This window comes from Peromyscus leucopus, chromosome 22 (genome assembly GCF_004664715.2).
Source record: "Peromyscus leucopus breed LL Stock chromosome 22, UCI_PerLeu_2.1, whole genome shotgun sequence".
NCBI classification, from domain to species: Eukaryota; Metazoa; Chordata; class Mammalia; order Rodentia; family Cricetidae; genus Peromyscus; species Peromyscus leucopus.
This window is the reverse complement of record NC_051081.1, coordinates 54899344-54925738: the sequence shown is the minus strand read 5'-3', so window position 1 is coordinate 54925738 and position 26395 is coordinate 54899344. Positions and strand designations below refer to the sequence as shown.

Here is a 26395-nt window from a genome sequence, read left to right as displayed (position 1 = left end):
GGCACACTGTGTAGTGGGCCATCAAAAATTAGCCTCTCCCTGGAATGTGCTCTCACCATATGCCAGAATATTTCCTGCCTGGCGGTGTGTGTTAGCTACTTTGTTATTATCACACAACTTAAGGAGAGGTCCCTTTTGGCTCATGGTTTGAAGGTTCTGTATGTAGCAGAATTGTTAGAAGGTCTTATTAATAAAAACAAACCTGAGGCCAGGTATTGGGGTGAACGCTGGAAGATCAGAGAAGCAGAACAAGCCACAGTCACCTTACCTTGCCAATTCCTCAGCTGATCCTGTTTCCTCAGATTGGAAGCTTCTGAGTCCTCATCCAAATGGATCTCAGCTGAACTGCTGCTCGAAAGCCTAAAAGCTTAACCAGGCTCTAGTTCCTGGTCCTCACCCCTTATATATCTTTTTGCTTCCTGCCATCACTTCCTGGCATTAAAGGCTCTTGTTACCACGCCTGGCTGTTTTCAGTGTGGCCTTGAACTCACAGAGATCCAATGCTAGGATTAAAGGCGTGTGTACCACCATTTTCTGGTGTCTATATCTAGTGGCTGTTCTGTTCTGACCCCAGATAAGTTTATTAGGGTGCACAATATTTTGGGGAACACAATACCACCACATCTGTAAATCATGGTGAAGGCGGCATGGCTTCACACAGGAGCTTGAGGCCATGGGTCACACCGTAGCCACAGTCACTTAGCTTCCTCCCTCCTGTTCAGTGCAGGACTCCAGCCCACATCTAACCTCAATTATCTCCATCTAGAGCCTCCCTCACAGACGCTGCCAGGAGTATGTTACCATGGCAAGTATAACCCATCAGGGGGGCTGGACCCTGAAGACCATGATCTTGGCTCCCTCAACTGCATCTGGCCCCTTCCACCTTCTGTGAGCTCTCCTTGAAACACTTAACTGATGTTCCCTCCATGCTGATACCATGTACAGTTACCCATCGTCCGCCACTGGGGAACTGCCCAGGTGCAGAATGGGCCTACTGAATATGATGCACGCATACTGAAGGGGGCATTTCTTTTACACCCAGGGACTTTCATAAGGTCTGCACTGTTCCTTCACTCTTTGCTTTGCTCAAACGCCTGACAAGAAGCCACATAAGGAAGGGAGGGTTTACTGGGCTTGTGGTTTGGAACCACAGTCCATCATGGTGGGGAAGGCGTGATGGCAGGAACTTGAGTTTGCTTGTTCACATGTGGGCAGATCTCGAAGTGCAGAGAGAGGAAGGCTAGCGCTTGATTGGCCTTTTCCCTTTCCCCTCTCATTCTATCTGGGACCACAGGCCAGAGGATGGGCCACCCATAATCAGGGTGGGACTTCCTTTCTCAGTTAATCCTCTCTGTAATCCACACACACACACACACACACACACACACACACACACACACATCAAAACAAAAACATTTTTGTCTCTAATGCCCTAGGAGTTTTCTAATTCAGTCAAGTTGATGCCAGAAAATAATATGATGGTCACTAGGTCTTAAAGACATGATTTATTGTGATTTTAAGTTTGTGAATGAAGCCCTTAAGCATATCATGGCTTCCTACTAAAATTAACCATCACTGCCACATCTAGAACAGATATAAATAGACTCCCATCAGGATGGGCAGTTCAGTTCACTTGGACCCTTGCTGACTACAATGCCTAACAGGTGATTTTTAAATCGATATTTTAAGGATAGAATTTTAAAGTGTACATGGTCAAACTCTCCCAAAACCAAAGCCATAATATCATCATTTTGGAAAGTTGCCCTCCTGCTCAGCTTCAACTGTCAACTCAACATAGCCTAGAGTCACCCGAGGAGGGACTTTTAATTGAGGGTTTGCCCAGATCAGAGTGGCCCATGGGCCTGTTCTGGGCCATTGTCTTGATTGTTAATTGATGGGGGAGGCTGTAGCTCACTGTGGGCAACGACATTCCCTAGGCAGGTAGCCCTGGCCTGTATCAGCTAGCCCGGCTGGCTGCCAGTGAGGCAGCAAGGAGCATTTTCCCACGGATTCTTCAAGTACCTGCCCTGACTTCTCTGTAAAATTTAAAATGCAAAACAAGCAAACAAAAGAAACCCTTATCTAAATTGCTTTTGATCAGAGCATTTTATCATAACAGCAGCGAAGAGGAAACCAGAGAGGGAGACAGTAAGAAACCATTATAGTAGCAGCAGCAGCAGCAGCATAAGGGCCTTGGCACAGAGAGCACATGGGAGAAGCCCTGCTATACTGGGCTAGAAACATCAGACGGCAAAGGGAACATAGATTTCCCTCCCTGTAGACGAGGCACAGACATTTCCCGATGCCCGGCATGCTTTGCTGTGTGCACTTTCATTTTTCCCACTGTTCCACTAACTGAATGTGCTCTCTACCACCCAAATGCGGGAATTCAAGGAAGTTCCAAGTCCCAGTATGGTGGTGTCAGGAGGTAGGCTTTTGGGGGATGATTAAGTTTAGATGATGTCATGAGGATGGAGTCCCTGACAGGATTGGAGAGACCAGAGCTTGCTCTTCCCAACATGGCCCAGGAGGGAGGCAGTCATCAAAGAACCAGAAAGGAGCCTTCATCAGGTCCCCATCTGCCAGGGGCCATAGTCCATCTCTCGAGCACCTGAACTGTGAGAAATGGAAGTCTGTTGTTTGTGACCCAATCTGGGGTACCCTATTGTAACATCCAAGCTTATCGGGATTGGCCCTAAAGAGCCAGACCCTAAGACACCCTAGAACATTCAAGACCTCTTCTTTTGTTAGGAGCAAAAGGACCTGAGCTATCTGCATGACCGAGACCATTCTAGTTTCTCCCTTCAGCCTATCTATAAAACCCATCTCCACAGAAAAAGTGACATATACTCGAGAACACAGGATTGTGTTACACCAGGAAACATTTTCCCAAATTGTACTGTGCTTAAATATGACGAAAATAAACTGCCCGGGGTCAGACTCTAGAAGCTTGTACCAGCACCGGCTGCTAAGTCCAGTTGAACCAGATTCCCTTCTTACCTTACGTGGATCATGACTCTGCCAGCCCGGGTGTTTTTCAGAGACCCTGACACGTCTCAGTTATAGAGCTGAACCCCAAGCCTGCCCTAAGCTTCCGTACCCAGCACTAGTGACCAAGCTTCACCTCCGGGAACACAGGAGAATCACCCCCTGGTGCTACTTTTCGCTCACCAGCATGGCCCCCAGCCTCCTCTCCCACACATCGGAACCCAGAGCTCACGGCTGCTGCGCAGTACTCACGTCCAGAGACTCCAGGCAGTACCAGCAGAAGGCGTGCTTGCAATTCTTACACATCATCTGTGCGCAGCCCTTGTCCCGCTCGATGTACACCCGGCACTTGGGACAGCGCTTGATGGGTGCATCGCCCTCTTCCATCTTGAAAGCAGAGCTGTGGGAGACACGCTATGAGGGCCGTGCAGCAGTGGGGGTCAAGACAGACCTAGCAGCAGGGCTGTGCTGGGGGTACCTTGGAGCACCTCGCTACTGCAGGAACCCCAGACCTCTGGTTACTAAAGCCAATGCAAAAGAAACAGGGCGAATAGGCCTGTCTAAGGTAAAACAAAACAAAAACAAAAGGCAATATCAGCTACTTACCTAACTTTAGATTTCTATAGAAAATCTAATATCAACCTCAAAACTTATCCTGGGGGGACCTGGAGAATGGTGCTGGGGCTTTAGAAATGTGTGCATTTTCCAAAGAGTGGATAATAAATTCTATGTACTTTGGTCTTGTCAGAAAAAAAAAAATCAGTCATAAACATACACACATGAAGGTACAGGCTTGCTTCAGAAGGTCTACCTGGTCACTACTGTATCCCTGAGGACCTAGGAGGGATGTGCAATGGTTATTATAGCTTCAAGTCTGGTAGCAGACGCTGACTCCTCCACAGAACAGCTCTAAGACACCTCTACAAGCCTCAGTCTTCAGTGTGAGCCCAAGAAAGTATCCTGCAGAGTAGCTATGGTAGTTTGGATGAGAAGGGTTGCCACAGGCTCATATATTTGAATGCTTAGCCACCAGGGAGTATTTGAGAAGGATTAGGACATGTGGCCTTTGGAGTAGCTGTGGCCTTCAAGGTTTCAAAAGCCCACACCATGCCCAGCAGTCTCTTCCCCCTCCAACCCCACCGTCCAATGCCTAGCCTGCAGATCAAGACGTAAAGCTCTCAGCTACTGCTCCAGCACTATGCCTGTCTGCTTTCCACCTTGATAATCATGGACTAGCCCTCTGAAGCTGTAAGCCAGCCCCTAATTAAATGCTTTCTTTTATAAGAGTTGCCTTGGTCATGGTGTCTCTTCACAGCAATAGAACTGTTACTAAGATAGTAACTGGTAAAAAACTAGCTAGAAGTCAACACTGTTAAAATTAATGTTTCAAAAGCAAAACAGATATTTAGGCATGGCTGAGGAAGATCACCCATAGCATTCTTTTCCCCCCTTTTTTAAAAAGATGGCTATTCTCTTATATATATATATATATATATTTATATATATATATATATGTTCATGACAACATCTGGAAGAATAAATGGCAAAGGCCAAGAGAATGGACTATAGATTATGGGGGTACATATAGTACTATGTGAGAACCCACCACACCAGTATGACCTGGAAAGAGAAGTCAGTCAGTGTTGTGTCTGAACACACAGTAGCTGAAGTCAGGCGGGGCCACTATTAGCGTGCATCTTGGAGGAGGAGCATTCCAAAGGGCCACAGTATATACATGAGTTAATGATGCCTTAGCACAACCTGTGTGATGATGGGCAGTGAACATTCCTCATGATCATGTCCATCGGCTTCCTAAGTGTAATGAGACTCGTGTGACTGAGTGAAGGGGATTCTGTTTTGTCCACCAGTGGAAGGGGATAGGTTAAGAAATTCTGGGAAAGGTTGGGAAGATGGCTCAGTGGGGAGGGTGTTTGCCACACAAGCACAAGGGATAGAGTTTGGATCCCCAGGACCCACATAAGAGCTGGGTTGGTGTGGCATCTATCTACAATATCAGCACTAGAGACAGGTTAAGGACAGGGTGTCCCCAAGGGAAGCTGGCTAGCTAGTCTAGCTGACCGATGAGCTCTGGATTCAACTGAGAGACCCTGCCTCAAAATATATAATGGAGAGTAATCCAGGAAGATACTCAGTGTCAACTTCCATCTGAATGCCAGGATGACAAGCATGTGCCATCATGTCTGGTGTATTTACTGGGGTAGTTACTGAACATGGGGCATCCTGCATGCTAGCTAGGCAAGCAGTCTAGTGTCCAAGCTCATCTCTAGTCCCTAAGGAAGTTCTGTAGTAAGGAAAATGCCTGGGCTGGGAGCCTCCTTATTCCACTAGAAAGGGTCCTCCATTCCTGTTCTCCTGCTGAGAGGCAGGACTCCCTCACTCCCTCACTGGGGGTTACTCTTGGAGACAAACAACTGGACTGCTTCCCTGAGTAGATGCCTCATCTGCCTCTAGCTCTCCCCTCCCTGGACATCAACCTCTGCTGATTACTTTTAACCAGCCATCCAGCGGGTATATGTCTTCCTAGAGTCTGGTTGCTTCTATAACCCTACATCTAAATTCAGTGATCTTTGCTTGCATTAAATGCCTGATATATGCCAGGTCAAAGGTCAAGCATGCAGAGCCCCTGACAGCAGAAGCATCAGCCACGGGAACAGTGACCTACAACACAGTAAGTCCTGGATGGTGGTCAACGCACCCAAACTGCAGCAGGAAAGCAAAGGATGCAGACCCCAACCCTACCCTGGCGACAGAGCTGAACGAAGAGATGGGAGTCCTGTGAAAAGGGCAGCAAGGAGGCTCTGGGAAGGAACATGGTGGGAGACGGACCTGTCGGCCCAGGGACAGTAAAGTGAGAGAGGACAGTGCTGGGCTGGGAGATCAACAGAGGATCTGTAGCTGGGGCATGGCGGGGGCATCTTCCTGAGGATGGGAAAACAAGGGAGATGGGGAACCAGGTGGGGAAGACCCCTTTGGGTAGGGAGAGGGCAGTCATGATAGTCTCTTTGTCGGCAGCATGGCTGGCCACTTTGCCTAGCTGAACTACACGGCCGTCTACATTTTGTTGGGGAGAGATGCCCCTGATATAACCAGTTCCTTATGGTTCACTCCGTTGAATTCTAAAGTTCATGGAATTAACTGACAAAGTCTACCTGAGCAAACAGCTGGGCTTATCTGACTGGGAGGAGCAAGAGGAAGAAATTCAGTTGTGTTTTGACATATGCTAATAGACTCAATTTTAGAGAGATGTGGGGCTCTTACTTCAGGTGCCTGTGGACGGACCTACCAGTGATCTTCCTTGTAAGCAGCACTCACTATATGGCCAGTGTTCTTATTCCTACACTCCCATTTCAGATCCCCTCCCACAGAGGGTAGATGCGGAAAAACCACAGCTATCAAAGGACTTAATCCGGGTGTATAGCCCACAGTGCGTCTATCGCTGCCTGCAGGGAGCAGAGAGTGGTTTTTACACGTCTTTACGTTCCCAGGGACTTGCGATGTACCTGGCAAATGTTCTCACAAGGAAACCACAAGCCTAAAAGAAACTCTTGAGGTGGACCCTGGACTGTGGCCAGTGATGTATGGCCACATGCTCTCAGGTGTCACTTACAAGAAAGAAGCCTACCTTGTGCCAGCCACAGCTCCCAGCCCCCGGCTCTCAGCTCCCACCCGCCCCTGGCTCTTAGCTCCCCGCCCCTGGCTCTTAGCTCCCCGCCCCCGGCTCTCGGCTCCCCGCCCCCGGCTCTCGCTCCCCGCCCCCGGCTCTCGGCTCCCGCCCCCGGCTCTTAGCTCCCCGCCCCGGCTCTGGGCTCCCCGCCCCGGCTCTGGGCTCCCCGCCCCCGGCTCTGGCTCCCCGCCCCGGCTCTGGGCTCCCCGACCCCGGCTCTGGGCTCCCCGCCCCGGCTCTCGGCTCCCCCCCCGGCTCTCGGCTCCCCGCCCCGGCTCTCGGCTCCCGCCCCCGCTCGGCCCCCCCCCGGCTCTCGGCTCCCCGCCCCCGGCTCTCCGCTCTGGGCTCCCCGCCCCCGGCTCTCAGCTACCGCCCGCCCCTGGCTCTTAGCTCCCCGCCCCCGGCTCTCGGCTCCCCGCCCCCGGCTCTCGGCTCCCAGCCCACTCATTCTCCCACAGCTCCTATGTAGGGGTACCTGGTCTCCCCGGGAAGGAAGGTGATTGGCATGGTCTCGGGGCAGCCTTGGCCCGGGTGCCAGCGGGCTTTGCACGCAGAGCAGAATTCCATGTCACAGGCTTTGCACTGCACCAGCTGGGGCGTCTGCAGTCCTATGTCCTGGAGTTGGCACACGGCCTGGCAGGTGGATGCTGGGCACCACGTCCGGCAAGGGTCAAAGAGCACCTCTAGCACAAGGAGACGGAAGACAGAAGTCAGATTCGGGACATCGCAAGCACCGGAGACGGGGAGCATGGAGAAGGCCCTCTGGGGCACTGATGGTGAAGACGCCTGACTGAACATTGGTGCAGCCATGACAGGCTGCAGACGAACAGTCCTGGGACTAGGCCTCACCGTTACCATCACCAGGAAAAGCCACAAGCTGTACCCGCGGGGGACCAATCAGAATTGAGACAAACAAGTACTAGACGCTCCAGAACATTAAGGATAGCTTACATAATCTGTATAAAGGTTGCCAATTTCCTTGCAGGGACGCCAGTACCAATCCCTGTTTGATAAAACTTTTGCTACCTCACTCCTGCCCAATCAGGAGTTCATCCCCCATCTGAATGCAGAATTTCCCTACCCCCCTCATCCTTTATTCCTTAACCCACCCACCTACCCACCTACCCACCCCCACCCCAACTGAGCTCGAGGCTCTCCCTGACCCAATCACTGTGTTGGAACGGACAGAGAGCCCAAGTTCAAGCTTGCAATAAAGGTTCCTTGCTTTTGCATAGGAACTCCGACTCCTGGGACACCTGGTGGTCTCTGGGGAGTGGGGGGCTCCTGACACCGGCATGACAACTGAGGCCGTCATAATGGAGGACATCCAGGTAACCCAGCCAGACACGCTCCAGATAAACTGATTCACACTGCCTCCATGCTCATCCAGTTCCCCCCAAGCTGGTTCCAGCTTTTCATGGTTGTACCTGGTAGGCCAAGGGCTCCCACAGCCGCCATCTCACCCCCCCCCAGTTCCATTACATTCCAGAGAAGAGAAGGGCTCCCCCAGCCCAGTCTCTCTGAGTGCCAATATCACCAGATCCTTGTCTGCAACTCTCCCCGCCCCCCCCTGTTCCCACCACAACCAGGACACGTTTCCTGGAGTCAGGTGAGAGCCTTGTCTTGAAACCTCAACACCCACCCAGTGCCAGGCTCACACACTGGCAAACTTTTTGTTGCACGGTGAAAAGGAAGCGGGGAAGGAGGATGCTGCCTTAGTCTTACTGCCTTTCTACCTGTTCAAGGCAGCGTACAAACCATGGTCTTTGCTTTGGCATTTCCAGAACTGGGTGCCTTCTTTTGTTCATAAATTAGTCTTCTAATAGGGTGATTCACAGGCCCAAGACAGATTCTCTTGCCAAGTCCAAACAGGGGTAAAACTAGTAGCTTGCATTTCCTGCATATTAAGCCCAAACTACTGCAAAGCCTTTCTTAAGGGATTGGTCAGGAAGTTTAGTTTAAAATCAGGCTATGGTGGCATTCCTTCCTTCTCATCCTGACCCCAAACCTGCATTTATAACTCGTCCCTAGCTGGCCTCCATAGTGAGCCAGCCCGGCGTCTCACTTACTTCCTCTCTAGTGGACTTTGAACTTTCATCAGCTGTGGCAAGAGACACCAACAGGAGGCTAACATTCTAACAGGGGCCACGGCAAAGCCAGATGGCCCATTACAGGATCATCTCCACAGGGCTGCGTGGGCCACTGGTCCTCAGCTCTGCAGTCTGCAGGCTGATCTTGAGAGGCAATCTGGGGAACACTGAATTGTGATGAGAAAACGTATAAAAGGCGTTTGCTAATGTGCAAGGCAAAGGGTGCTTGTTTGCAAACGTCTGGGCCCTACCCCAGGTAGCTAGACATGGTTGTGGCTCATCACACAGGACAGGAACTCTACTCCATGGGACACCCAGCCCACTGGGAGTTCAGAGGGCTGAGATGACTAGCACTGACTGTCAGCTTGACAGGAGTCTTGATCACCTAGCACACAGCCTCTGAACGTGTCTATGAGGCAGCTTCTAAATTTCTATAACTGAAATGAGAAGACTCCTTCTGAATGTAGGGAGCACCATCCCCATGCACTGGGGTCCTGGACTGAATAAAAAGAAGCCAAAATCGAGCTAAGAACCAGCATTCATTTCTTTCTGCTTCCTGACTGCAGATGAAATGGGACCAGCCACTTCATGTCCTGCCACCACGCCTTCCCCACCGTGATGGGCTTACAGAACTCCCCACTGTGAGGCAAATAAACCCTCAGTGACAAGGTCTGAAACTGCAGAGTCCTGACCTCATACACTTGTGTGCCTTTCTATGGGTTCCAGGTCCCTCAATAAGAGGGGACACTCTGTTCAGTGCTGAAGGAGCAAGTCTGTCAGGTATAAGTTCAATAATGACCTTACCCACTGTATCAGAGGCCGGCCAACCTCTGTAAAGGGCAGGGTGGGGATTATTTATGTTCCTAAGGACCATGTGATTTGGGGGTTTCTGTAACATCTACTTGGTTTGCTATTGGGGTTAAGAGCAGACTACCACCCATAAATGAAGGTTCTGAGGAAACATAAATCAGAGCAGCTGGGGGTCATAGATAGGTTGGTCCACTAGCCACGGCTGGCTGACTCTTTAGTCCAAGGCAACTCCTTGCCTCATATATGAAGGTAAGTTCATCAAAAGTATAAAAGGATCTTGATAGGAGAGCAAGGGCCTGAGATGGTGCTTGTGACCCCCGAGGAACTCCAGGACTGAGAGCCTGCATTACACACCGCCTGGACTCCATGACAATACTGCAAAACCTCTGAGATGCCCCTGGAACTGAGAGAATGAACAGCGGCTACTGTCCAGCTTGGGGGGCTGCCCCTGTCTGCTGTCTGAAGGAGGTGCATGGGCAATGAATGTGTGGACTTGTGTGGAGACAGAACTGGCGGCCATAGAGAAGTGTTGCCCTGCAGGCTTGGGATGCCGAGAGCTCCCCCCAAAACACTCACAGGCCTCAGGTATGTGCTGGGAGGAAATCCCAGGGAGCTCCCATGGCCCCCAAACCCTCAGGATTCTCTCTGGTAGCAGTTCTTGCCTTCAACACACAATAAGTTCCACTTCACCTACCAGTCCTCTGTGCATGTGATGGGGGAGCTAGCCTGGCCCCAGACCAGATACGATGTACTCCAAATGACATTCGGGGACACGGGGACTCAGTGTGCTGATCATGTGACATGGACACAGGCCTCTGTCTGTTTAACATCATGCTGTATTTGAACCTTGCTGGGAGTAGGCTTCCTGTCTCAGACCCTGGGAACCCCTATGTCCTGCCTGCTGACCCTCCGGTGCTCTGGAATCCCCAGACATCAGTGGGGGTTGGGGCAGGCTTCTCTTCACACACTTCCTGCCCTGCGCTACAACTCCCTGACAGCAGTGAGAGGCGGCTTCCTTGCACCTTTATCACAGAAGGCCCGTTTGGCTGAGGCATGGAGGGGGAGACCTAAGGAAGGTTTCCATGGTAACAACTCCAAGTCTATGACTGTTTTACTCACGGCCATGAGATGACCCTGCCGATTGTCACTCAGAGAGATGCCCTGCAGACAGAGTGAAGTGATCTGCCTCTGAGCGGACTGCGAGCATCCTCCGTGGGCTGTGAGGCCAACAGTGCAGCCCCAACCCCTGGCAGAAATCTATTAATATTCTCATTGTTCTCCCCACTGCTTGATTCTGCCAGCTGTGCAGACGAGCAGGCATCAGTAACAGAGCTCAGAGCAGACAGCACTCATGTGCTTCTCTCAGAACGTAGAGAAGTGTCGCTCAGCTTTCCCGTCGCCAGCGTCTACTAATAACCCATTGTCCACGCTGCATCTTACAGAGGGTATATTATATCTATTATATTACACACACACACACACACACACACACACACACACACACACACACACACACATGTATGTGCATGAGAGGTGTTAACATGAAGCAAGCAATGTTTTCTGGGGGGAACAAAAGAATCCAGTCAGAACTCCAGTCTGCCAAGGACATACTTCTCTTCAGGAGACCAGCTTAACGTGAGTTTCTCAAGGACCCTCAGTGAGGCAGACCCCCGAGAGCTCTATTAGAAGATATCCGACCATTTTCCATAAAGGCAGTTTACTTTTTAAAGACAGATGGTATGTGAAAGTATCCTGAGGGACCAGAACCCTCATGTGTTCCCTGCTGCTGTTGACTGATGCACCTAGTGTCCTGGTCCTCCTCTGTGGTGTTAGGCATGCTCCTGCGGGAAAGACACTGCAAACGGAGGATCCTGGTTCTTGTCAGAGCTGGAAATGGACCTGGCCATGTTATTAATCACTCAAAGATTTTTTTTTCTTTTAATGCACCAAAGGATCAAGTTGGGATACCATAAACCTCCAGACAGATTCCAGACACACTCAGATGCTGCAGGGCAGGCATGCACAAGAGTGTGTTCCGTGGACCTCTCTCTAGAGCCTTTCCTCACTCAGGTGCCAGAGTGATCCCAGTGGGACAGAGGTTCCAGAAGGCAAGGGCAGTACCCCAGAACCCTCCCTGACCTCCAGATGGCCAAAGACTTCAGGGGCAGAGGCCAAGAATCTAAAGGAAATCTAAAAGGAAAATCCAGGCTGCCGGGTCAGTTGAGATACACCGGGGCTAAATAAAGAGCTTTTTGAAGTTTAAACTCACTGTAGGACTTCTTTATAACTAAAAGCACTAGAAAATCATCTAAATGAGTTTCCTCCTAAGGCATCCTCCATGGAATAAACTTTGAAGGAATGAAGGCCAAGTTAGCTTTCTGGTCACATCTCCAGGTTCGTCCAAGGTGCTGGCTAGAGTACACAGCTATCTTTTAAGTCCCACTTCTAACATTCCATCTCGGCCAGCACTTCTGTGTTAGTAAGTCCAAATCCTTTTAAAATCTCACTCAGTGTTCGGCTGCTAAGATGTTTTCTAGTAATAGTTTTCGGTATTTTTCTAACCTGAGTTAAGGTGATTCATTTCTGACACAAGAGCCAGAATCTTTTAGACGAAGCCAGAGTACTGGGGAGGGAAAGGAAGATTATAATTATTTGGTAGAAAAACCTATCCAACTGCACTTTTGAATTACATTTGATGTCACAGAAAGTTCATATTCCTGTGACTGAAACAATTCCCAGTTTCTGTTAAGATCCCATGAAAACAAGTTCAAAAGAGTCTGAGGTTCTCAGAAATCCAAATTAACCGACTTTAGAACTCCTAGCTCTCTCTTTAATGCTGTGCAGCATCAGACTGAAGGTAAGCTGCCCCAGTGTGAATGATGTACGCCATCTAAAGAGACAGACTCTGGAAAACAAATTTTGAAGCCATCAAAAATCCTTACTGACCTCGTAAAAGATTCATTTAATCTAATTTTATGTGCACGTATGCAATACATATGTGTTTGCCTACATGGATTCATGTGAACCACACGCCTGGTGTGCTCACGGAGGCCGGAAAAGGCATCAGACCCCCTGGAACCAGAGTAGGAGTTGGTCGTGAGTCACCACCTGTGCAAGAACCGTGAAGTGTTCTCAATCACTGAGCCGCCATCTCTCCAAGCCCGACTGACGTTTGAAGTTATCCATGCAAATACATACACACGTACATATACACATACTTGTATATATACTTTTAAGTCAACTAGAGGTGACCTCTAGCATTTCTTCTGTTTTCTTTTTAAAGCTCAGGCTTTGGCAGATCCACACCCACTCTGCCGCTGCGGCTGCTGCATCCTGCTCTGCATTTTGTGTTTCCACCTAAGCATTATCACCTTGGGATCTGACTCAACAGAAGACCTGTGATACCGGCTCACAGTGTCTAGGAAGAGGGGATGTGGTCACAGACAGTTTCCTGCAGGGGCAGAGCACTCACTGGGTGCCTTCCTAGAGGCCCTACAGCAGGAGCCGCGTGCATCACACTGTCTCCCATCTGCCCTTTGCCGGTGACCTCAAGTCCCTGACAGCAGAGCAAATGGGGTCTGTAGGTTCTTTCAAACACCATTTTATGATTGCAGAGCCCCAGAGAGGAAAGATGAAGGGCTCACCCGGCAGGCATTCAGCCTGTCTCAGTGCTCCACACATCTATCTCTCTGTCTTCACCAGGACTGGAGCTAGTAAGGAGAGGTCCGTAAAAGGCCCAACAGGATGGGGGAAGTTGGCTTTCGGAGCTGGAGATGTGGCCAGACCACCACTAGAGTTAGGAACCACGGAGGTCACCCAGTTGCCATGGGTGTGATCACAGTGGACTGTGGTATGTCAGGCCTGGGATACTCACTGAGGCCCAAGGCTCACTAACTCATGAGCGCTGCTACCTAAGCCTTCAAGGTGTAATTAGTCATGAGTAGGGTGAATGTAGATTCAGTGCTCAGCAGCAGTACCTGCAGGAGTACTGAGCTTCAGGACTTCCTCACACACTGCTGGGTCTTTTAAATGCAGGGAGGAGCTAAGAGTTTGCAACACCTCTAGACCCAAACCCGGCTGAAGAAAAATATGGACTAGGGATCTCCTTAAGCCAGCAAGAAGTCCCAATCTCTGTATATAAATAGTGTCTCCTGAGTCCCTCTGGCTGCCAAATAGGTCACAAGCTCAGGCTGCCAGGCTGTGAGCGGCTCAGAGGATTCCAAGCCAACCTTATTTCAGAGGTGCAATTTACACCATGCTTCAGCCCTTGTTGAATCCTTTTTCACTCCCATCCAATGATGTACACTCATATCTCCCAAAAGAAAGCTCCATAAATGTTATCCACCTTCTGTTGTAGGATCCAAAACTGGCTAACACAGCAGGCCACTTACCTCTTTCAAATTGTAGCTTTTTATATCTTTGCATAATTTCAGCTGCAACCATACACTCAATCTGCAGAGAGGAAAAAAAAAAAAAGTAGACGTCAGGATTGTCATATGCAGAGGGCTAGAATGTAACCCAACATGAGGCCAAGCAGAAAACAACGGAGTCCTGAGAAGCCAGCTACAGCCCACCGTACACAGGCAACAAAACCATGTGTTCCCTCCCTGAACGTGCCTCATTTTCCTGAAGGTGGCCCTTTTTAGGGCATGCAGCATCCGGGCAGCTAATTGCGGTTTCTAGTCCTTCTTTGATCAAGAGCTCAACATACTGTTTCAGGCACTGAAAGAAAGAAAAGTGTGTAAACACCCGGACTTCCCAAATACCGGAGACAAAGTGATGTGTTGAGCAAATGGCCAGCTATTAAACCTGGGAACCACATTAACTACTGGCCTGGCAAGATGTGCCTAGTGGGGACAATGGTGGTATGACTGTTACAGGAATAATCAACCGCTTTCTGATTGGATTTAAAGTCTTGTCATTAAGATGGAACTCATACTTAGTTCTGTGAACTGCATATGACACGTGGCTGTCTAGGTCAATAGGCCCTAGAGGTGAAGTGTCTATATGACTCTTCTGCTAAGTGGACATCATATTAAACAGCTCCCTGAGTTCTGACCGTCATACCCACAGAGAAGTGCATCTCTCAACCTTCATGGAAAAGTTTCCTCAGTAGGGAGTGATGCTACAACTAGCCAATGTGCACAGAATAAGAGACATTCAAGTGCTCAGCTCGAAAACGGGACAGCCATGCCATGCTCCTACTCACAAGGCTCAGGGATCATAGGCGAAGAAGAGGCAGAAAGACTTGTAAGGGCCAGAGGGAGAAAAACAGCTATTACCAAATATGACAGGGAAGGGAAGGGAAGGGAGGATGGTAAGATAAAGGGAAGGAAGAAGTGAGGAAGGAAGAGAGGGAGGCATTCTCAAAGCTTTTTTCCAGAGACTTGGCATCATGTGCGAAGTATCGCCCCGGGTGCTAAGGCAGTGTTCATCAACCTGTGGATCATGAACCCTTTGGGGGTCAAACAACCCTTTCACGGGGGTCACATATCAGATATTTACATTGTGATTCATAACAGTAGAAAAACTACAGTTATGAAGTAGCAATGGAAATAATTTCAGGTTGGGGGTCACCACAACATGAGGAGCTCTGTTTAAAGGATTGCACCATCAGGAAGGTTGAGAACCACCGCTCTAAGCAGAGGCCCTTGTCCATCAGTCTCAGCTTCATGCATTGGCCAGGGCTTGGATGAGGACTCTGGCTCTGCACACGGCCCACCTACATCTACCTGTGGATGAGAAAGGCTTTGGAGTTGTGTTGGAGGTGCAAGATGGTGGGGTTTATCAGAAACAAACTCACTGTCATCCATGGGAGGCCTTCCCAAGACAAGAGAGGGCAGGTAACCAGGTAAATACAGGAGTATCACCAAGTCCTGTCAGGGCCACAGTGCTGCCCCAGCCCCAATCTAGACAGCACTGTTGACCTGCTATGAGGTGACACTTGGCTGCGTGGTAAAGGTCTATTCTATGTGTGGCAGGCATGGAAGTGCTATGCCTTGTCCATGGTGGCAATGTGAAAAGGGAATACTACCCTGTAGTCTTTGGAGTCAAGACAGACTCAGGCAATCTTGATCCCTCCGCTGAGGCCATGGTGGGTACATCCTTGATACTTTTGGCCCCTAGTTCCCTAGATAATAAAATTGGAATGCCTGCCTTACTAGGCTTTCTTGACAGAAAAAAAAAATAAAGAATATCACAATGCCTGGCACAAATCTTGGTATAGTAGCTAAGTAGGCAGGCGCTGTTGTCTCATCTGCCCGCCTGTGTGGTAAGCCTTTTCGCAGTCACAGGCGTAAAAAAGCCCAACTCCTTAGCAACAAGATCATTGCTTACTGTCTATAATTACATCTATCTAATCTGGAGGATCCTGGAATGTCTTAAACCAACTGAACTCAGAAAACTCGGACAACTTTGGCTGGAGTCCAACATAATGACCCAGCCTCATTCTCTCTAAACGGGAAACACAACAATTAAACCAGGTGTGAGATGTGTGCCCTCGGGACGTCTCACAACTACACTGGTCAAAGGCTCGCTTATGTGAGTCACGCCCGGGTGGCAGTAGCCCCAAGAGCAAGCTCAGCAGACCGACGGATTGTATCTCTGAGCAGCACACACTGTGATTAGGTCATGGGAATACTGATTTGTTTACTACAGCGTGGCTGCTCCTGCATCCATCGAAACCAGCCGCGGCCCTCTTCCAGATACTAAGTGGGTCATGACTCACAAGCCTTGTTTTCCAATCTAATGGCAAAAAGATGTCTTAAAATGAGTACATGCACACACACACAAATCAGAAAACCAGGGAAACGTCTGTTACAATAAATAGACATGCCCCGGACATGCCTCAGGAACTGAGGCAGTTTCTGATATATGTATCATCTTTCTTTAATCAAATGCCTTCCAAATACCAGACTGTTGTTCATTGTTTTGCCTGTTAGATCAATAAACAGTCCTAAAACCCAAACTGTGGGGGGTGTTACCACTACCACAGTGAAAGTGAGGGGTTGGGAATTAATCGCCACCCAAGGCCATTTGCTACAAACATAAGCACTGAGCCCCGAGGGCACATGTGCCTCACTCCAAGGTTGGCTCCAGCTTTTCTGTCTGATTTCCCCCTCTTTATCTTCCTTAATTAACTCCTTACACTGGGTCTGGTGACTCAGTCCCGTAATCCCAGTACTTTAGTGGATGAGGCAAGAAGATAATGAGTTCAATGTCATCCTGGCTACACGCTGAGTTCCTGTTATTATATAGCAAAAACTATCTCAAAGAATCAACACACACACACACCACACACATACACACACCCCCACACACATACACCACACACACACACACCACATACACACTATAACACACACACACACCACACACATACACACTATAACACACACACATACACACACACACACAAACACACAGAGGCTCTCATAGCACAAGCAATCATTTTTGAAGCATCTCTGCTACATCAAAAAATTTTCACAGAACAAAGACTATATCCACTAAACTGACATCTGAACACACACAGAGGCAAAGTGTAGTTTTTATTGTCAACTTTACACAAACCTAGTCACTTGGGAAGCGCTAACCTCAACTGGAAAACTGCTTCAATCGGATCGCCCCATGGCCATGTCTATGAGGGATTGTCTTGACTTCCAAGGGATAGAGGAAGGCAGGTGGGCGTGAGCTGTGTGAGAAAGGTAGCATGAGCCAGTGAGCAGCCTTCCTCCAAAGCTTCTGCTTCAAGTTCTTGCCCTACCAGAGTTCCCTCAAAGATGGAGTGTAACCTGCAAGACGAAATAAATCCCTTCTTCTTCCCGTCATGGTGTTTATCGCAGCAACAGAAAACAAACCAAGACATCAAGGTACAGTGTCACCGGGTGTCAGTGAAGGCTTGGGAGACAAAAGGAACTTCAGGAAAGCAGCATGGACTATGGAAAGGAGTGGAGAGCAGGAACGGGGCCACAGAATGCTCCAGGCATTACACTTTCCACTGTGGCTTCCAACTCTTTGAAAGAGTTGAAAAGACAGACAGCTCTGCAGATTGGCCAGGACACTCCCACTCCACCAGAAGCTTCCTGCCAAGGAACAGTGGGCCACGGAAACTGGCCTGGAACTCCAGTTAGTCAACCGTGAATGCTTTGACTCTGAAGGCCTGCCTGGCTACTACCACCGCAATGACAAGATCCCAGACACGGTGGCTCGCTTGTACCCGGGTGGCCTGGGTTAATCACAAACCACGGTTTACAAAGACCACTCAGGGGTAGATGCAGACAAAAGCAGTGTGCCCCAAGAGTACCATTTCGGGAGCAAGGACCTTGGAATCACCATTGGGTTTGGATCCTGACTCACCCATGAACCAGTCTTGTCAGAATGGCTAAAACCGTCATCTGGGAGCCTTCCACCGCAGGGTGTGGGTTAAGCTTGGCAGACATGGGAAATGTCATTCTCCAGCATTCGAGCTGCGGAGACACACGCCCCAGGTGATGGCTGGACGTCAGCACTCTCCCAGTGTTTCTGGAGCTAGCTAGTAGCAAAGTAACTCTTTGTTTCTCCTCCATCAGATGGCAAGTTTTCTGAAGGTCAGAACGGCTTAGCATTCTTCTTTCTATTATCCACACCCAACAGTGCCAGTCAGTGGGGAATTGGTGCTGCACAGATCAACATACAGTTGAGCCAGAACCTAGCCACCAACATGCTGTGTCTCTGCAGAAGGCTTGGTAACCTGAGCCTGCAGCAAGCTGCCCACACCGGCCTGCAGAGAGCCGAGCTGCAGAGCCCGAGACGGGCACTGTGCACATCAGGAGATGGTTGAAGAGCACAGCATTCTTAAGACCATTTCACGAGAACCTTGAACCATCATGAGGATGGCCCTGGACCTACTGCAAACTGCCCACGCGTCTCTTCCGGCAAGAGCAGTCCCTAAGACCACAGGCCCTGGTGTCACTCAAAAAGCTTCCAAAATAGGAACGTCTCTGAAAAATTAATGAAAGAAAAATAAAATCCAGACTTTTTACCTGTTTAAAAACAAGAAGGAAACTGCCCCTCTCTTATTAGTCTGTGTCCTGCCAAAACAGGGAGACCGTGTCTCCAAAGTAAATGTAGTTTGCATTCTCTGGAGCCCAGTTCTACCACTCACTGGTCAAGTGCGCATCACCACTGGCTGCACCGGGGTACCTGATCACACTGTGAACCCCAAGATTGCGGTATTTGTTGGAAAAATCTGTTTCTAGTTGTGATGTGGCTCAGCCCTCGCACATACCTTTAACCACACAAGAGCTTTCTGCTTGAATATTGTAAACAGGATTAAATAAAGTCAACCACAGGTCTAGTGGCGGAGCAAGCAACCAGTTGACAGGAAGAAAAACAGAGAGTAGGAGGGAGTAGGAAGATGGACAGAGAAATGCCCAGGAAGGAGAAGGGAGAGACCTCCGCTTGGAGTTTTTGTTTCAGATGGGATGGAAGAAGTCTCCTTCTGAGATGACAGCAGGAGAAGAAGGTCAGCAGGCTGCTTTCTCCGCCTCTCTGACCTAGCAGGTTTTCACCCCAGCATCTGGCTCCTGAGTCTTTATTGGTAAAATCGAACGACTGAGATTTAGTTAAAAACAACATTTAGATTTTGTTAAAAATAACAGATACTAACCTCCCTGGTACCTTCCCAAGGCTTCTAAGAAGAGTTCTCTCAACTGCACAAGGGTACCTAACAAGCGTGTCTGCTGCCAGTGTCTGGTTATTCTGTGCCTGTTCCATTCATCGCTTGATCTGTGCTGATAACCTCCCTGTTAGAAGGGCAGGTATCGCCTATCACTATGGAGACACTTCATAAATAGTTACCTATTTGCCTCCTATAACTCCTTACCTTCAGCCTTACTTTTTAAAATGTTTCAATTACTAAAACAAAAACTCCTACCTCCCAGCCTCACTCAGCTCACTAGTCCAAAATAGAGTGGACATCCTGGTCATGACATGACCAACTTGGTGTCTGAGGAGCATCCAGTACCCAGTGCCCCTGTCCAGCATCAGAGGACATCTCACTCTCACACACACAAGGTAGTGTGAGAGGTGGTAGCATCTGCATCCCTCTGTTTCCCTTCTAGGCTCTACACAGTAGCCATGACTACTCTGATGTCCAGGGAATGGGATATCTGGGGCCTGTAGCTACAGGTTTCCAGTCAAGAGTGAACTAAGACACCCTTCCAGGCTGCACACAGAAGATTATGACTGTGGGTGCCACTGAGAAGACCTTTTAGGGTCCACAGAGGGCCTGAACTATGAGTACCCAGTGAAGGTATGGACTGAGGGTTGACTGGTACAGGTGCTGATCTGTCCCCATCTGGGGTTTAAAGTCAGCTCAACGCAGACAGGTTTTTTAACAGGGAAGTATGCTGGGACCTGAGGAAGGGGCTGAGGCCAGAGGAACCCTCTATGCCTGTGGAATGGTAACAAATCCTGTGTGTGTGGTGGTGGTGGGGGAAACAGGCTGTGTGGTGAGACTGGAAGTCTGAGCATTTCACCATATGACACATGATCACATGTTATTTCTCAGACTGGCAACACTGAGGCTTCAACTCTGTTTGTTCAGGCTCCCCAAGGGAAACATGATTTTTTACACAATGGACAATCATTCCACCAAATACTGAAACCTGGAGTTTTATATTTGTTACATCATGCCAATGGGCTGGGGGACTACAGAGCACACTGTTCAGAGAGTCTTCTCAACACTGGATATGGGGTGGATCTACTTATACATGTCATAGACGGGCTTCCTGGAAGAACACAAGGGGCCAGACTTGTCCCCAAAGCAGGAAGGAGGAAGGTAACCTTGGCTCCCTTCTCAGGTCAGAAGGTACCTGGGCTTGTGGGCCGTAGGAAGGAACTGTGAGTTTGACCCCCAGTGGGTGAGAAAATGCCTACAGAGCAGCCCCAAGTTCCTTGTTCCATTTTTTGGAAAAGTGATATGGGGCGGGGGGTAACATGTTCTTAAAGACCATCATGAGATATGGAGAGAGACTGCATTCCTCTCTGGGACATGCCACTCAGTTCTGTTTAACGGGGCAACTGTCTACCACACAAGATGTCACTGGATAGGCTGGTAGCAAGGATGGGAAGAGGGAAGGAAAATCTCCAGGGCAGAGGAGATCTGTGGAGATGTCATCGGGTAACGGCCAGATCCCACGGGCACAAAGGAGGACTAGGAGGTAGAGGCAAAGTCTAGACAGTCAAGTTCAGACAAGGCTAGAAGGAAGATCTGCCTCAGAGGAACCCAGCTCTCCTTGGGGGCCGCGGTGGACACCAGACATGAGAGCTTCAGGGACTGTCCCTCTTCGACTTCTAATATATAGGTAGAGGGCATACCTATATATTAGATGTTCAGGTTCTGGTGGCAAGTATACTATACAGTGATTATTCAATAGAAGGGGCCATGTGGCGCTCTGCTGCCAGGACAGGAACTGTCATTTCTTCTTGCACAAAGAACCTCATCCCCAAGCTTCTGGTGACCGTCACATTGTATATTAGGACACAGACAAGGCAGCTTGGAAGGCCGTACCAAAAGCACCCCAAGGCTATGAGTGAAGACTCAAGGAAGGAACTGAGGACACTAAGGACACTCAATAAACTGTCCTGCTTCAGTCAGGATTATGGGCTGTGCTCTGCATAGCAGAAGTTGTCAGGACAAAACACGGACTTCAGTGGGACACAGCACAGCATGGCTGCCAGGGCAGCATCACTTAGAGAATGTGTGTGTGCGCTGCGTGCGTGCGTGTGCGTGTGTGTGTGTGTGTGTGTGTGTGTGTGTGTGTGTGTGTGTATTCACTTTTGCCATTTCAGTTCATCAGTGTCCCATGTAAAAATAAAGTTGGCCGGGCAGTGGTGGCGCACGCCTTTAATCCCAGCACTCGGGAGGCAGAGCAGGTGGATCTCTGTGAGTTCGAGGCCAGTCTGGTCTACCAAGTGAGTTCCAGGAAAGGCGCAAAGCTACACAGAGAAACCCTGTCTCGAAAACCCAAAAATAAATAAATAAATAAATAAATAAATAAATAAATAAATAAATAAAGTTGATGATGCTAATAGGAAGAACAGACTTGGAAATCAGGGCGTACTGAGCAACACTCCTGACAGCCCGTTATAACCTCCACATCTGTTGGTCCTAAGATACCAGGACGAGGAAATCTGTCCATGCCACAGGCTTTTAGGAGCAGAACAGAGAAGGGACACAGGAAGGCCTTCAGCATGCCCTGTCCTAGTCAGTGTTCTATTACATTGATAAAACATCAGGACTGAAAGCAACTTTGGGGAGGAAAGAATTTATTTCCGCTTACAACACTCAGGGCCCTTCCATTACTCAGGGAAACTGGGACAGGAACTCCAGGAAGAACCTGGAGGCAGGAGCTGAAGCAGAGGCCACAGGAGAGCGCTGCTTACTGGCTTGCTCCTTGCGGCTTGCTCAGCCTGGTTTCTTAGACCACCCAGCAGGCCCAGGGGCAGCACCACTCCCAGGGGGCTGGGCTCTCCCACATCAATCATTAAGACAGTACTCTTTGGACTTGCCTACAGGCCAGCCTTATAGAGGAATGTTCTCAATTTTTCATTTCCTCAAAGTTTCTTCTTCCAAGATACGTCTAGGTTTGTGTCAAGTTGACAAAAACCAACCAGCACAATTGACTCCTTGTCAACTTGACACACAAACACATCACCTATTAAGCTATAAACTTTCCTTTCTTGCTAATTCCCACGATCACACATTAATATTAGTATCATAATATAAAACATTGCCATTTTTAAAAGTCCCAACTTTTAAATGCAAACACTTTACGAGTTCAGTCTCTTTTTACAATATCCAAAGTCTTTTTTTTTTTTTTTTTAATGTCCAAGCCTCTCTAATCTAATCCAAGTACATTCTTACACCAAGAGAGAAGAATTAGGCCAAAGTCACAATCAATCCAAAGCAAAACCAAGGTTCAACAATGTAAAGAGCCCAGTGTTTAATGTGTGAGACCCACTCATGATCTTCTGGGCTCCAAAGGGCTTGAAGAGCTCCACTTCTCTGGCTCTGCCATCCAGAGCTTGTCTCCTAGGCGCTAGATCTCCTCCATAGCTGTTGCTGTCCTTGGTTATCATGCCAAGGTACTGGCATCTCCAAAATGCTCAGGTCTCCACAACAACTAGGCTATGCCTTTGCCTATAGCCTCTCGTAGGCTGTCTGAGAGGAACTGAACCATGTCAAGCCTCAACTTTTCTCCACAACCCCTTCAATCCTTAGGCTTATATTGCAACAGAGGCTGTACCTCCATCAATGGCCTCTCATAGAGACAAGCCTCATGACCCCTTCATGTTTCCAAAACCAGTACCACATGGGAAGAGTCTTACACATTTCCAAGTTTGGCTTCTAGCACAAGGTGCAGTCTTGGCTGCAACTAGACCACAACTTCTGTGGGTTGACCCCGAGGAAACACTTCCATAAGATTCTATTAAATGATTCTGGTCTCTTCTTCATCACTGCTGATTGTTCAGCTACAGGTGACCAGCATTTATGGTCCCAGCAAAACAGAGGTTTCATTTTAGTAGTTCTGAATTCAAAATATTATACCAATACCCTTACAGTCTTTAAGGGACTCTCAATTTTCCCTTTGGAACTTCATAAGCCAAGCCTCTCGTTGTCTGCATCTCTCTCAGTATTATCCTGCAAATTCCCACAAAGCTCTCCAGGCTTTGAACACTTGATGGCTTTTCTATCCCTAAGTTCCAAAGTCCTTCCACAATTCTTCCCAAGCTACAGGGCCAGGTCCATCCCAGCAATACCTCATGCCTGGTAATACTTCTGTCTTGTTCAGTTTCTGTTGCTATGATAAAATACCACGACTAAAAGCAACGTGGGCAGGAAAGGGGTTACTTCAGCTTACAGCTCCCAGGTCCCAATCCATTACTGAAGGAAGTCAGGGCAGAAACTCAAGGCAGGAACTGAAGCAGAAGCTATGTAGAGTGCTGTTTACTGGCTTGATCCTCATGGATCGCTCAGCCTGCTTCTTTATACCATCCCGGACCAAGGACATGGGGGTAGCACACTGCCCTCAGTAGAGGGGCCCTCTCACATCAACCATTAATCAAGTTGGTACCCCACAGACCTGCCTACAAGCTAATCTTATGGAGGCATTTTCTCTATTAAGGTTCCCTCTTCCCAGATATGTCTAGATTTATGTCAAGTTGACAAAACAAAAAACAAAAACAAAAAAAAAAAATAAATAAATAAATAAATAATAATTAAAAAAAACCAACCAGCACCACCCTAAGCCATCAATGTGTGTTATCCCCAACTCCTTCTGTCAAGTTGGATGAGGGAGTTTTATAAGAACCTTGAGTCTGAGGTGAGCATGGAAATGCTCTGCTTGTGGCACATAAGTTGTGTGAGAGAATGTGAGGAATCCATTCCAGTCAGGAAGCTATTCAGAGCACAGAACACAAAAGTCAGTTCAGGCCCCTGGGCAGCTGGAATCAGCTCTCTGCAGCCTCTTGACATAGAAACTCACTCCCTGCATCTGAAGTCACCTACCTAGCCTTTCCCCACGGGGTGGACCAACCCCAGGATGCTCTCCTCTTCTGCTCCTTGGTTCTCTCATCTGCATCCTCTGTGGTCCAGAGATGAGGCCTGACCTCTAGACACTAGGATACAGGGTGAGGCTAACCATCAGGCTCTTGGATCCTAACTCCATTTGGCAGGACAGTCTGTTCACACTCATCAGTTTTCCCTGTGATGTGCATCTATACAAAAGTACCTGTCTTAGGGTTTCTATTGCTGTGAAGAGACACCATGACCACAGCACTCTCACAACGGAAAACATTTAATTGGCGTGGTTTACATTTTCCAAGGTTTAGTCCATTAACATCATGGTGCTACATGGTGGCTTGCAGGCAGGCATGATGCTGAGGAGTAGCCAAGTGTCCTACATCTTCGCTTGCAGGCAACAGGAAGTGCTCTGTCTCACTGGGCATGGCTTGAGCATATATGAGACCTCAAAGCCCGCCTCCACAGTGACACGTTTCCTCCAGCAAGACCACACCTACTCTAATAAGGCCACATCGCCTACTAGTGCCACTTCCTATTGGGGACCATTTTCTTTCAAACCACCACAGTACCTAAGCTCAGTAACATTTTGGAAACTATTTGCTAGCATCTTCTCTGACCAGGGCAAGCTGACTTCAACATGGCAAGACAGATTTCGTTTCTCCAAACCCTGATAAACCTACAAGTACAGGGGTGCACAACCCTGCTGTCCTGGCAGACTCTTCACAGCAGCAGAGCTAGATCAGAAAACAGAACCACAGTGCCTGGTGAAGGAAAGAATAAGTTTAAATAAATCTCCATCTCCAGATGATGGAGGAATCAAGAAGCTTCAAAGAGGGCTAAGAGGAAAACCAAGGCAGTGGGAGGAGCCCAGTAATGAAGGTGCATTGTGGCTGTAGAGAGAGGAAGCAGCTGCTAAGGCTGAGTTTTGAAGTCTTTAGTATGGAAAGGTATTTATTCTCCATACTAAAGTCGGAACATTCCGACTGTCCCCCTGAGCAGCATCCTGTGTTCTTTCAGAACCCTTCCCTGCCTGCTGGGTCTTGAGGTCTAGCAAGACTAGCCTAGAGATTGGAGACAGTTTCCAGGCCCCTGGCTGAACCAATCAATGGACCCACCTTAGCTAACCCAGGAGTCAGGTCCTAAGGCTAGGTCTTTTCCTGGGAAAGAATTGTTCTTCTGGTTCAGTTACTGGCAACATTTCTCCTCCTCTTCATCTAGGGACATGTGGCTATGAAATGACCCTTCAAGCCACCGCATCTGTTTATAAACCCTGCTGAGATGAAGGTAAAAAGGCCCAGTCCTGGTATAAGTCACAGACATGAGCAGCCGACATGCACCACAAAGAGACCCAGGTTGGGACAGGAAGGAGCTGTCAGTGACAGAAAAGAGACAAAGCTCCTGAATCTCGTTGCTCAGAGACAATGCACATTCCCAGATACGAAGACCAGAGAAGACTGGGAGTCTGAAACCTTGCCAGGCTCCTAATTACCAGCAAAGAACCAATTGGTGGTGGAGCACAAACTCATCGCCCTACAGCTAGGCACTCCTTCTGCAGAGACTCCCAGGCCCCATACAATGGCCAGCCACAGATGTCAGCCTGACCCACGCCATCAAGAGGGTCTTGTGGGAAAAAAAACATCTTCCTTCTCCGGATCCAACATTACTATTCCCCGCGCAGGTCTGTCTTGAAGCAGGGTGCCTTCCTTCAGTGTGACAGAACTGTACTGCTTTCCTGGCTGTCTGATTAGGGGTCCTAGCTCCTCGATGGCTTATCCACACTGCTGTGACCCCAGTGACCCCAGCAGAGGAGATGATGTGTAAGTGACATGGCAAGTTGACACCGCTTACCCTTCTCAGCCAACACACAGGTGTCCTGATTACATCACACCCCAGAGCTACAGAGAAGACACAGACCAGACGCCTGTCTCCAGCATTCTCAGTTTTGGAAAATGGCTATGGAGTGGGGGAAAAAAATCACAACTGCCATAAAATTACACTGCTCCTTGGTACTTCTGGCCTGGCGTCTTTGAGGAAAACAATGGCTGTTTCTTACATTCCTCGACTTAAATGAAGCCCTGGGCGTGAGTTAGAGCTGTTTGTTTATTTTATAAGAATTCTCCAGACACGGAAACAAAAACAAGAACGAAAGGAAAGTCTCGGCACGGGGGCAGGAAGACGAGTCTTTCCAGAGGAAAGACCACGCAGGGGCTCTGACGGCTCCAGGTGACTGGAGAGAAGCAGGTAGATGTGCCCCAA

General features: G+C 48.8%; 1 protein-coding gene across 4 annotated transcripts in view; it reads right to left on the bottom strand.

Annotated features, from left to right (window-relative positions):
• The window catches only part of Rnf144a (ring finger protein 144A), a 121229-nt gene that overhangs the window by 13897 nt on the left and 80937 nt on the right, over positions 1-26395 (bottom strand). For all 4 annotated transcript variants that reach the window (XM_028893745.2, XM_037198182.1, XM_037198181.1 and 1 more), the window contains 4 exons: positions 14191-14295; positions 13965-14025; positions 7149-7356; positions 3241-3388 (listed from right to left, as the gene is read on the bottom strand). In XM_028893745.2, coding sequence (XP_028749578.1) covers positions 3241-3388; positions 7149-7356; positions 13965-14025; positions 14191-14295 — 522 coding nt within the window. The remainder of the gene's footprint in view (positions 1-3240; positions 3389-7148; positions 7357-13964; positions 14026-14190; positions 14296-26395) is intronic.